General features: G+C 38.3%; 2 protein-coding genes across 2 annotated transcripts in view; one reads left to right on the top strand and one right to left on the bottom strand.

The window, feature by feature from the left end:
* The window catches only part of nt5c2b (5'-nucleotidase, cytosolic IIb), a 37,438-nt gene extending 33,219 nt beyond the window's left edge, over nucleotides 1–4,219 (top strand). Inside the window, exons 16-18 of the mRNA XM_081361725.1 lie at nucleotides 869–929; nucleotides 1,657–1,833; nucleotides 3,314–4,219. Coding sequence (XP_081217851.1) covers nucleotides 869–929; nucleotides 1,657–1,833; nucleotides 3,314–3,562 — 487 coding nt within the window. The 3' untranslated portion in view covers nucleotides 3,563–4,219. The remainder of the gene's footprint in view (nucleotides 1–868; nucleotides 930–1,656; nucleotides 1,834–3,313) is intronic.
* A 3,929-nt stretch (nucleotides 4,220–8,148) lies between these two features.
* Nucleotides 8,149–13,699, bottom strand: part of cnnm2b (cyclin and CBS domain divalent metal cation transport mediator 2b) — a 49,462-nt gene continuing 43,911 nt past the window's right edge. Inside the window, exons 6-7 of the mRNA XM_081361724.1 lie at nucleotides 13,494–13,672; nucleotides 8,149–10,343 (exon numbers count right to left, since the gene is read on the bottom strand). Of these exons, the coding sequence (XP_081217850.1) occupies nucleotides 10,131–10,343; nucleotides 13,494–13,672 (392 nt within the window). The 3' untranslated portion in view covers nucleotides 8,149–10,130. The remainder of the gene's footprint in view (nucleotides 10,344–13,493; nucleotides 13,673–13,699) is intronic.

Below are 13,699 nucleotides of genomic sequence, written 5' to 3'. Positions count from 1 at the left end.
AATCCTTGTCCTTGTGGAGAAATGTTTTGGTCCCCATGAGGAAAACAGCTTATAAATCATAATAAATTATGTAAAATGTAGAAAGTTTTCTGTTATAGGTTGGTTTAGGAGTAGGTTTAAGGATAGGGGATGGAATATTCAGTTTGTCTATATAATGTCCTCATAATGATAGGAATACCTGTGTGTGCGTGATCGGGTGAGTATATATGTTTTTAGATCAGTTTTATGAAAATAAAATGTTGACATTTGAAACTATTAAAGGCGTTCACGCCATTTCTGAATTATTGTAATTGTGAGATTCCTACTAAAGCGCTTTTAATTACAAATTACTAACTAGAATTTTCTGAGCTCCGACTTGTTCCGCTTCATCAGTAAAATATAGTTAAGTCAAGTGTTTAACTGATCTCATAATATTTCTGTTTCATAATTCCTCTAATTGTCTTTTGCTGGTATTTTATTAAGGCCAGATTAATCTGAAAAAAAGACAGAGTTTGATAACTAATGACTAATGTCCTGCTAAATAAACTAGTTTATCAATAAGGCATTTGCATAAAAACTGTTGTTGTATTGTAGTTTTGTCTGTTGAATACTCAAAATAAGCATATTCATATTCATTTCATATTTCATATTCATTTTGGAATTTTGGCCGTAGAAATGCATAATTCCAAGTCCGGGTAGCCTATGTGAACCGCTCCGAGTAGAACATCCAGGTTGACATTATGGTAATAACACACCATAATCTCTCTCGCTGTCCTTATACGACCTTCTATGGTCATAGGGCTGGAGCCTATCCCAGTTTCTTAGGCCAGAGGCAGAGGACAGCACCCTGACTGTACTTTTCTCTCTCTCACGTTCTCTCTTTCTCTAGGCATTTGGACAGCAGCAGCAATGAGAGGCCAGATATCAGTGCCATCCAGAGAAGAATGAAGGTACACACTGACACACACTGAATAACACACGCACATTCCACATATTTCAATTATGATCTGATTTTACAGTATCTATCCAACGATCGTATGTGTATTTAACTACTATGTACTAACGTTTAAAGGACTCATTTGATTAAATGCACTTAATACATACATGTCTTTACATTGTACTTAGATTTATAATACTTAATACCAGTAATTTCTGTAATTACATCTATTATTACACTGTTGACCTTTCCCTTACACCTTAACCCACCCTTAAACCTAACCACACCACTAAACCTGTCCCTAAATTTACCCGTATCCCACCTCAGTAGCAGCAAAAGTGTTTTGCAATACAGCATGAACACAATTAGTACATTGTACCTAACAATATATTTTTTTTATTTATGCAAGTACATTTAAGTGCCCTAATAACTTTTAAAGAGTTTAGAGTTTAGAAATATTATGGGTTATTTTCATGAAGAGTATCTGTGAAATGCTCTTGAGACAATAATTTAGACTCGTTCCTCAGTTTGCATAAACGAACAGGAAATGTGTTTACATCAATGCTTGTAATGGCAGCTTATAAGTCTTGTAAGTTTAATTATTGCCCATGGCAATCAACAGCCTGGCACATATGCCGTCCATAAATATTTGGATGGAATTAATTAGCTACAAGAGTGATGTTATATATATATATATCAGGTTGATTCACAAATTCTCTCTGTGCGTCTTGGCTCATCAGAGAGTGACTCATGACATGGACATGTGCTACGGGATGATGGGAAGCCTGTTTCGCAGTGGCTCTCGGCAGACTCTGTTTGCTTCTCAGGTGATGCGTTATGCTGATCTGTATGCTGCCTCTTTCATCAACCTACTCTACTACCCCTTCAGCTACCTGTTCAGAGCCGCCCATGTTCTGGTGAGAACGCACCCATAAACACTCACACCCATAAACATAGGCTTGCATTAGTGATACAAATACCAATACAATAGCTGGTACCAATTCCTATGCCCCAGACTAATAATAATAATAATAATATCATTATTTAAGGTTAACCGTTCATATCAATACAAAATAATAATAATAATTGTATGTTGCCTTAATATAATATTTGTCAATTAAACATGCTTAGATAGGTTTTTACTTTATACTTAGATAAGTATTTCTTGAAATATAGTGTCAGTAATAAAAGTTAATAAAGAAATAAATTAAAGTGAGTGTCTGGGTTTTTCTTTTTCTTGTAAAAGTTGTTTGATTAAAGGTGCATTAAGCAACTTTTCATGTTAAAAATACCCGTTTTTCTAACCCATACATGCTTAAACAATTGCCTGATGGGCTGAATGAGCCCTTCTCTGATCACTGCAATTGCCTCTATAATCCTGTACAGTAAAATAAATAAGAGGGATTCGGGCCGAATTTGAGACTGGGCGTGACGTCATGCGCGTTCAGTTCCAGTGTTGCAGTTTCATTTGTCGCCAGAGGGGGCATAGTTCTGCAAAAACTCAGAGACTTGCGCTATGCACCTTTAATATGCAATGCAATGATTTTATTATATTTACACATGTGTCAAAATACTGGATTTGTGTCCATATATAAAAAATCATTGCACTGCAAACATTTGTGTACTGTATGAACTATCAAGTGCACTTTTCATTGTCATAATGGCCATCTTGGCAAAATATTAATGAAGAGACAGTTGGTCTGGTGAATGTAAACTGGAGAAATAAAACACTGGACACAAATCTAGTATTTTGACACATGTCCAGTGTTTTATTTCTCCAGTTTCTCCAGTTCAACAGTGACAGCAGAGACTGCTCTTATTAACTTTCTATTCGTCAGAGAATTCTGAAAAAATGCATCACTGCTTCCACAAAAATGATAAGCAGCACAACTGTTTTCAACATTGATGATAATAATAAATGTTTCTTTGAGCACCAAATCAGCATATTAGAAAGATTTCTGAAGATGGAGTATGGCTGCTGAAAATGCTGGAATAAATTACATTTGAAAACATATTTAAATAGAAAACAAATGTATTTTAAACTGTAATAATATTTTGCAATATTATTGTTTTTACTGTATTTCTGATCAAATGAATGCAGGCTTGGCGAGCATAAAAGACTTAGCAGCCCCAAACGTTTGAATGGTAGTTCAAAAGGTACTAGGCATAAGCGCAAGTTATACAAGTCACGCTGTGCTAAAAATAGAAAAACCTGGAATGAAAAACTAATATGGTTACATTTTTCTAACTCGAGTATCAACTGGTACTGAAATACCGGCTCTGCCTACACAAACACACCCACTTTTTTTCCTGTTCACTTGGTTCTCTCTTCTGTGCCTGCTGACCTATTTAACGTACCTGTTAAACATGCTTCCTTTTTTTCTCTCTCTTTCCCAGATGCCCCATGAGTCCACAGTGGAGCACGCCCATGTAGACACAGAGACCGAGTCTCCTCTGGCCACACGCAACCGCCACTGTGTGGACTGCAAGGACATCGACTGCAAAAGAAACCAGCTCACACGCTCTATTAGCGAAATCAAACCGCCCCATCTGTTCGCTCAGCCGCCACAGGAAATCACACACTGCCACGATGAGGATGACGATGAAGAGGAGGAGGAGGAGGAGGAAGAAGAGGAGGAAGAGTAGATGTTTTGGCCTATTCTAGGGTAAAGATACATAGGACGATGATGAGAGAGTGATGATGATGATATCGAGTGAGGTAGAAAAGGAGGAGTGGATGTATGAAGTAGACTAATTGCCAAATCAAGCTCAAAAAGCTGATGTTCATAGTAGAGTTCAGTTCACCCTCCAGTAAAGATGACTAAAAAGAATGGACGAAAGTTTGTTCAAAAATACGTTGGATGTTATCTGGAATCGTTTATCAGTCACCATATAAGCACATGTGATAAACATCCCATGGAAACACTGTGGAAGGACACTCATGAGTTTACATGAGACGGTCATGTATGTATCATACATGTAGCATGTTGGCTAAATCTTGCATTAACTTTCATACAAACACTCAGACTCCGTTAGGATGAGTGTTTAAGTCAGTTATTGGATCCTTACAGGTACACAACTTAGTTTATAGGTATGTTATAGTCAGATTTGTACTATTATTTTATAATTTTTATCAGTTTAGACAACTTTTGAGTTGCCAGTCCATCCAGTCAGATTAACTTGGTTACTACCTCCTGCAAAGGCTGTATACAATAATTGTCCCTTTGAAAAAAAAAGTGTACGTGTGTGCATAGGCGCCGATTTATGTTTTCCTCCGTGGGTGCTCATGGGCGCAAGCCCTTTAAAAAAAAAATAGTCAAAAAATGTTTGCATTTCAGAACCTTAGGAAATGGACAGCGGCCGACACGAACACACACACCTATTTAGCCTACTTGATAATACAGCCGTAAAGTAATCTTTCAAGGACAGCGCCACTTCTCACAAATACAGACAGGATTGGAGATGGAAAGTTTAACTGACACGTAACCGCGATCAGCTTCGTGGGAAATTTACAAAATGTAACAGTGTTAAATTTGACAAATACTGTTCGATAGAACTGTTTGTTACTACAGTAACAGTTATCTGCGTGCTTCCTTCTCAGCGATGAAGTTCCACATTTGTGGCTATCCAACACGAAAATGCATGCAGCAAAGCCTTTCCCAACATTGTTTTCTTCAGTTTTGTCGACAACTTTACCATCTCCACTAGCTATTCTTTTCTTCAACTCCTCAGACAGCATCCATCTCGATGACTGCAAGCAGATCGCGCGCGCGGTTATGATGACTTTTTAAAAGTGAAAGTAGGTCTAGAGACTCCTGAGAGGGCGTGGGCACAAATAAACTGATGTGGATTTTAAATTATTTTATTTACTTGAAATACAGGCATATTTTTGTAGATGTGTTCCTAAAAATGTGCATATATGTTTACGTTTGTACGTGATTGTTTTAAACCCGTGTTTAGACCCGTGTCCGACCCGCACCCGTTTGAGCAAAATTTTTGTTGACTCACCATTGCGGTTAATTCTTCAGGAGGTTATACTGACTATGGCCGCGCTCACATATCGCGCATAAAAACGCGTCGAAAACGCTAGGCGCGCCGCGTTCTCCTTTTTCCAAAGCGCTCGGGTGGTTGCGCTCCGGAGGCGTCTGTCGTTGCTAAGCTTGGTTCTTGTCACGTGACCTGCGGTGCGCTTGCGGCATTCTGAAAAGTTGAGATGTTTTTATCTCGATGCGGCGCGGACGCGCTTGGAAAAAACGAGCGCGTCGCACCGCGACCGCGTCGCTTCCATTATGAGCGCGCATACCGCGCGGCTACATTTGAAATAACGAACTTGCGCGCGCAAAAGACGCGATATGTGAGCAGGCCCTATGGGAGCAACGTGTCTCTGCGTACAGAGCGGGGTCACTAAATAGGCGTTTTCATCCGAGAAACACTTAACATAGCACCAACTGCAATGTTTAATGACAGTCTGGCACATGTGGGTGCTCGGTATTTTCCGTGGGTGCTCAGTATTTTCCGTGGGTGCTCGAGCCCCGGAGCACCCACGGTATCGGCGCCTATGCGTGTGTGTATGTTGGCAGAGTGTCTGTGTTGAAGTTCTGCATGTGTTGGGAATCTAAATGAAGCACAGAAAAACCGAAGCATGGTCCATTGTGACGTGCATGAGGAAATGCGGCCAACACAAGAATCCAGTTACTTGGCAACAGCATGTAGCCACTTTTTTTTTTTTTTTTTTTTTTTAGAGGTTCGCTGTTAACCTCTTGTTTTTCATATTTTTTTCATGCAAACATTTTGGCTAGAGCTAGTGCTACAGAGTAGCGAACAGATGCCTGTCTTATTAGGGTTCACATAGGCGCAAAATGTTTCCGAACACACACAGACGCGTCATTTCAGCTCCTGTTTTAAACCGTTACAATGTCACATTAAACAGTGACATACTGTATTTTTATACTCCTACATGAGCTAAACAGAAGGGTTTAGTTTTGTCTTAGTTTTGTCTCATATGTTGCTTGACAGATGCAAAGTAAACTATTCAAACATCATATGTAGACAGTAAGTGACCTTGATATGCAAAACTAAAACGTATAAAACTGTTTTATGGCCTGAGGAGCTTGTCGAGATGTATCGGTCATTGAGAAAATAGTAAAATGAAGTTAACAGCTGGGCATTCTGAAACTGAGAAAGAGAGTGCTGTTGCTCTGGTGACTGTTTCTATGGAAATTAATGTAGTCCTGGCTAATGTGTGAACTCTGTTGATGGTTTACTCCCATGTGGACCAAAACGGTGTCAAGAAATTGGGTTTGATTTAGCTTGAAGGGTCTCAATAGACACTTTTAGGTGTCCCCACAGGAAGTATGTGGAGTTTTTAAGAAATAAATGTCATTCTTGAGTGTTACGGTGGGTCACGGTTTAGGGAGGAAGTGGTTTTAGCGCTGGGAAGTGTTCCAAGTGCACAAAACAGGTATTAGGATGGTTAGTGTGACTTTTATATGCGTTATTCAAAGATAATAGTAGGTAGGATCTGATTGAAAGAAGCTACCCAATCCATAGCGTAACATGTATTACTCGATACATATTGTAACTGTATGTTATTTTCTTTTTATTTCAGAGAATATAGTTTTTCATGGGTCTGACTGTCAGTTTTTAAAAGGGAAGACCAAGTAGGTCTTATAGTATAATGGTTTGTGGTTAGGCACAAAAAAAATAGTTTTCTAGGTTTTCAAGCGTCTGTTTCAAGGAACCAGTTAAAGAAGTTTAGAGATATTTTTAAATGTACAATGCATATTTTATCTGTGTCAATTTCAGTTTGTAGCTTAAAAACAACTGGACATCCTAAAATGGGGCAGCTCTTGTTCTTGGTCCCAGTCTTTAGAGACTGCAGTATAGAAAAAAAAAGTGTTTGTCCTGCAAGATCCAGCATTTGTCTTTCCTCTGTTTTCATTAGCTTTTTATACAAACTCAGCATTGTATATAATGTGGCTGGCTCCCTGGACATGGATTAAAACTAGTCCTGGGCTAATTTGCACTGGTGTTGGCTGTTGTCCTTTTTAGTTGTCTATGCAAGGGACACTGGCTTAGATTATATTTAAGAATAATATAATAGAAAAGGCATCGAGTTTAAACAGTATTCATCCAATTATCCCAGTAGTCGTTATCTCCAAACGGGTGAAGATCTCATCCGTTTAGTCCTAGAGATTGCATTGCATACATCTGTTTCGACCAGTGTTTTCATATTATATTTTGGCATAGTTTACAGTTGTGTGTTGAACATGCCAATAACTTATATACTGTATACAATAACTAATATACTGAGTTTTTCCTCCTTTCTATTTTTTACCTTTTTCCTAATTTCTGAAATCTTTTTTTAGTTCATGATGTTTTTTTTTTTGTGATTTTTATTAGCTTTCAGATTAGCAAAGGTGCAAAACGGTTGCATCTGTAAAAAGAGATCAAGAGCAAAATAGACATGGCATTTATTAATCTCATTTTTTTTTTCTTTTTTTTTTTTGTTTAGGGCATGTGATTTCATGTCTCCAATTTTTTATTTTGCTTCCTGAATTATGATAGTTTCTGATTTATAGAGTTCTAAACCTATACAAATGGGAAATTGCATTGCAATGTAAAATAAATATAATTTTCCTTAATAAATTCACCATTGGTCTCCTGTCGTGTTTACTTCTGAGAGCGTGTGACTATTTTTCATAACAGGTTTTCTCCACTCCAACAAGGACAATAAGTCAGTCACTTGGATTCTATTTCTGATTTCTGTAATTTGTCCAAAATACTGCTACATGTCAATGTACTGCATATTGCACATTAAACATGGTATAAAACATCAATCACATAGCCTGGGAAAACCCAGACAACTTCCGGCAAATTTAGATTTGCTCTGCAAGTAGTCTGGCAAAGAGCTCATTCAAGCCCATTTCTAATCCGTCGAAATCGCGGCACCAATCAGAAACGTTGGGGCGGGCTTTACAAAATGACGATCGCTCTGATTGGTTTTAGATCTATCCAATTGCGCCCAGAGGCATTTGAGCGATGTCCGTTGGTGATGCCCCTTTGGAAATGAGTTATTAATGAAGCTTTGCCAGACCATAACTCCGTTACTACTGAGAATGGTCTGGTTTTAACCAGGCTATCAATCACAAGCAAAATGGTTGAAAAACATGAGCCTGACAAGTCATTTGTCTATCCATACTGAAAGCAAAAATGATATGATGCAACAATCACAGTCAATCAGAATATATTTGATGTTTAATATGCAAAAAAAGTTCAGAAAGAACACAGTACCATAGTGAAACTGATGAATGTTTAATAGCGCTTTATCTAGAACCATTTTACTCCCTAGGGTTTATATTTTAGTAACAAAGTAGCTACAATTCATTAACAAAGCAAATTAGAAAAAAAAAATAATAAATGTAAAAAGCCAGAACCTGTATTTAACCCCACAAGAGCATCTTTCTAGGAAAAAATAATCAAAGTAGGCTTTAATTTACTAAATAAAACCCAACAATCTCTGATCTCACCTCTAATGTAAAATCTTTGGTATAAAGAACAACAATTTTAAGGTACCTTATCAAGGTTGAGCTTTGCTAAATTGTTAGACCGTAGTGCCAAGCAGTGGCTGTCTGTGGTACTGACCCATGTATAAATAATAGAATACAACAAGCAATGCATTCCTGTTATTTATCTGTTAAGGTTCAAGTAACCATTGGAACACATGAAAACATCTAGGGCGAAGTCTTAAAAGCTGCCTGAATCAGATTTACCACAAAGTCTGACGTTGTAGAAACAGGGTCATGCAGCTGCCACCTATACGAACATATAGGAATAGTTATTGGAATGAGTTATATGCTGTTTGTTGATAAGCTGTTTTGGGTCTCTGAGAATATGGGAGGGGGAGAAAGCAAAGGAAAATGTGACCACTAACATTTCGGCAAAACCTTACTGCCACTATTGGTCATTTGGAGTATGGCAAAGGGTCACTTCAGTGACAGTTCAAAGAGAAAATGTAAGTGGTTATCATTAACAAAACAGTAAATCCATTTTTAAATACAACTGTATGCATAGCAGGAGTTTCCAGCGATCATATAAATAACCATTGAAGTCAACATTACAGACATAAAGGTAACACAAGAAGACTGAGTGGAGGAGCGACCTCTCTTACAGACGTGTGATGGGTATTACAATTTAATGTAGTAGTTGTTTTAATGACGTGGTAAAGACTCATTTTCAGTTAGGAATCGCATGAATGCATATGGATTCTCCCTTGCATAAAGTCCTGACAGGTCTTTGCGTTTAGTTAAAATAAGAAAGCGTTCGGCTTTAAATGTAAAGTTATTGTGTCTTTGACAGACTTAAACTTTTAAAGCAGACAAATAGGACCTGTTCATCCTTGGAAGTGAATCCAAAATATCAAATATACAAATATGATACAATGAATGCATACAAATAATCTATAATTTACAGTACAGTAATCATGATAAATCATATTTTAAATAAAATGTGTTTCATTGCACTTGTTAAAAAAATTAATATGATTTTTAAAAGGCAATATAATGATTCATTAAAAAAAAAAAAAAGTGTAAAAGGTACTGTGGGATATACCAGATTTAGAACAGTAAAAATAACCATTTCTGAAATATACATGTAAAAGACCCTTCCCAGTACACATACAATGATGTTTCTGAAACTACGTATAGCATGTGCATGATATCAGTGACACTCATAGAGGCACACATGCACAAAGTACAGACAGGTGTTTGCATGTGCCGACAATTATATCCTCAGACATGCACGTATATATACAAATGCATACAAAATAAATAAATATGTGAGTAGAATGCTCTTGGTTCACGGTTTCCTTCAAAGCAGTATTTGGAGCAGTCTTTGATTTACCCTATTACAGCATCTGCCTGGAGTATTTCCTCTGTGTTTGTGAACATCACAGGGCAGTTTGAGTGTAGCTGGAGGGGCTCGTACGAGCGCAAGACTGTCCATCCTCCAAACTCTTTGGCTGGGGGGACATAAACACTGTGGTTTATCTGGAATCTTAACGGGACCGAAGCGTGTCACTGGACTATCCCATTTTGCCTTGGGTCAACCCAAGCTCTGGCCCCAGTAGTACTGCACTACCAGATTAGAGTTGTTTGGGGTGGTGAGGCAGCTCTAGGGTTCTGCTGTCGGCTTCGCTCCACCACCCCGCTGAGGGCTAGATGGCCCCCTCACTGTGTCCTGTGTGGTTCGACTTGATGTGGGCGACGCAGTTCTGTGTCTGGTTGAACAGAGCGGTGGTTTCATCGGTCACTCCGTCGTGGAGCTCTGTCAAAGTCATTTCGATTTTGGTGTACTCGCTCTCTGAGGACTGTGGCGTCTTGTCAATACGTGAAGCCATGACGGCGTTTTGATACTGTTGGCGTGTTACCTGTCAAAACACACGGGAAAGGGGGTTACAAAATAACCTTTTGTAACATCTTACAATGTGTCCTCCCAACCAGATGGCGCAAACACGGGATAAAAGGTATTTTTCCATGGTAATCAGAGCTTTTGTTCTCGCCAGCCACGACAACAAGCGTTTCTATTTTAGAAGCAGTTTCTATTTCTGCGACGTTGCAGCTTGAACAACAACATACAAACAATGACAATGATAATCTCAGTTACTGATTATGTGCTTTATTTAATGGTAAAAGGGTCTATATTTTGAATATAATTTTACATGACCTTTATAGCCACACTGAAGCAACAATAGATAGTTTACTTCAGATCATGCAAATAAATGAAAGGATACACAATCATCTATTCAGACAAAGATGATGCTCTTCTGATTGGCTGTGATTTGTGATTCCTTTTTTCTCAGAGCTGTGGGACGTCTGGTAATAGCCCCTCACACATCAATCCCGGGAAATTACCGTAAAAATGGCAGAACGACTTTACCGGTAAATTCAAAAATGTGCTGTTCACACAAGCAACAGCGTTCTGGCTTTTTACCGGTAACAGACCATTCTCACATCAGTTCCAAAATACCAGTAAACTCTGTGATGATGTAATTAACCGGAAGTTTATGCCTTGTACCTGAAGTAAGCTAGTCATTTTATCATATGTGACAGTATCACTAACTGTTGTTGACAAATCTCTTCATCCGCCCAGACGAGGGGAAGAGCTTTAGTTTCGGTATCACTCCAATTTGAAGACATTTGTAAACTGTCCTGGGTAAACGTGTCATCTGCATTGCTCTTTCAACAGCTTCTGATTGGCCCAAATCACTTTTTACGTCAGCGCGTTCTGAACTCGTACGTGCAAAATACCGGTAATCTTCATTCCGCGTTCACACAGTGTATATACAGGTAATTTACTGGTAATGTTACATCTTCGTTTACTGGTAAATTGCCGGAACCAATTTACCGGTATTTTTTAAAATGTCTTATTCACACATGATCTGTCCCTGGTAATTTACCAGTAAAGACTGTATAGAGCTGTTAAGTCCCGCCCCTTCCGCTAATCCCCCTGGACCTCTAGGTTGAAAAATCTTCAATGCAAGTGAATGGGAGAAAATAATTATTGTCTTGTCCCGTTTGAATTGTGCCATGAATGTGAACATATGTTGTCTGTGAATTTTTAATATAATTTTTCGTGTAAAGAATGCTACAATTTAGCGGGTAGAAGTTTGATACGGTTAGACTTTGTGTGAGAGCACTTTGTGGACTACAACTCTTCGCTCCTTTGACGCGTTTGAAACGTCAACACCACTCGCACACGGACACTAGCTCACGGATCCCGCTAAATATGGCTGTGTCTTTGGTGCACTTCACCGCCTTCTTTCAGGGAGAGGACAAAACCGTTGAGGTTGGCGAAAACCACGGGTAAGTCAACTTTATGGGGTGACGTCACATAGGCGACATGTAGTCTTTCTCGTAACGTCTTTTCCACAACTGTTAGCCGAAGAATCGTACAATATACTGTCAAACTCGTAACATGAAAAAATATATAAAAAATTCACAGACAACATATGTTCACATTCATGGCACAATTCAAACGGGACCAGAAAATAATTCTTTTCTCCCATTCACTTGCATTGACGATTTTTCAACCTAGAGGTCCAGTGGGGTTTTACGGATGGGCGGGACTTACCAGCTCTATATGTGAAAGGGACTGTTTGATTATTATTGTATTGCTTCTGGTTGACACATTGTTGGTGCTCTTTTTAAAAAAAATAAACTAAATCCTGCCTCTGTTTAACCATATTACCATGACTGGGCTGGCCATGTTTCCATTCCAACAAACATTTTCTGGTTCATGCGCCCGAGTTGTCGGTTCCAGAGCACACTCCTGTTGCATTTCCTGTTTCTCTCATGACAGCTTCAGTTCCAGGATGAGTCTTTTCCTCTTTCTTTAATGACAACACACTCTTAACCCTATAAAGCCTCCTGTATCATTTTTGATAAACACATTTCTAAGGCCTCTAAATTATCAACATGATCAAAATGGTCTGATTTTATAAAGTAAAGGTAAGAATAATGTTATATTGTGAGCTATATTCAAAGATGAGCACTTACTAGACTAAAGCATCTTAGGTTTACTTGATTATCCATACATCATTAAAAAAAAAAAAAAAAATTATAATGTGAGTATCAAATATTCATCAGGTTTTTGAGGATATTTTTTTTTTTTACATCTCTCACTCATCAGTGTATTGCATTGCACTATATGTTTTGCCCCACATAATAAAAACTACTTTGATCATAAAATTGTCTTACATATTAATCATCTTACTAAGGCATATTATTGGGAGATACTGAGCGACTACTGATACGTATATGCATTTTATGTAAAAAGTCTGTTATACTGTTAAGATCTTATTGATTCACATTACAAGCTATCAGAATCTTTTTTTTTTTTTTTTACATGCACCAAATTGCATATTTTCGGTAGGTTTTGTGAATCTAAATAAAATGTAGGTGTTTTTCCACCTCTAATACGAGCTCCACATTCTCCTATATCATACTATGAGCCATAAAAACCTGATGTATCAAATAATATTTTTTATTTTGAAAGGTTCAATAAACTGATTGTATTATTTCATATATCAGATTCCACAAAGAACATTTAACATTCATGGAACCTTTCCATTGCATTTGGGCTTTGGGGAGCCAAAAATGGTTCTTCTGAGGAATCACTGTGAAAACCTCTTTTATTGAGCTCATTCCATAGCCACATCAGAGCCCATGTCAATGACCACCAAAGTCAGCTCGTGTCCATCTGCCACAGACACTAAACCAGGGCTCACGTATGTCACAGACCCCTACTCAGCGCCAAATTCCACATCTGTCCCAGAGCCAACACCTAAATCCACATCTGCCATTAAGTCAGCCAAATATTGTAATTGAACAACAGTCTATGTTAGCCAATGAGCCATAGTCTACCTCTGAACTACAGCCATTAGGCCACAGTCTGAACCCCAAGAGCCACAATGGCACCAATAATGTGCAGTGGATGTCTTCTGAAGAATTAAATAGATTCTAAATATTTTGGGCATGTTGGTTATGTAATGACCAAAAAAAAGTGCAATTCTGTTTACCTTAATGTACTGTACGTCTGACACAGCTCTGACGGAATAGTCTGGCACATATATCTGCAGGAAGGCATTGAGCTGGTTGTTACTGCTGCCCAGTGACGGTGTGATGGATTCAATCCGCTCGCTACGATTTAACGAGTCAGAATGGTTCAGTCCAAATGGCCGAGGAGGGGATTTGTTTTCTGCAGAGGAAAAAGAAAAGCATTGTG

The sequence above is a fragment of the Scardinius erythrophthalmus genome (assembly GCF_964197995.2).
Source record: "Scardinius erythrophthalmus genome assembly, chromosome: 3".
Lineage (NCBI taxonomy): Eukaryota > Metazoa > Chordata > Actinopteri > Cypriniformes > Leuciscidae > Scardinius > Scardinius erythrophthalmus.
The sequence above is the reverse complement of the archived record's forward strand: the minus strand, read 5'-3'. Positions and strand labels throughout refer to the sequence as shown.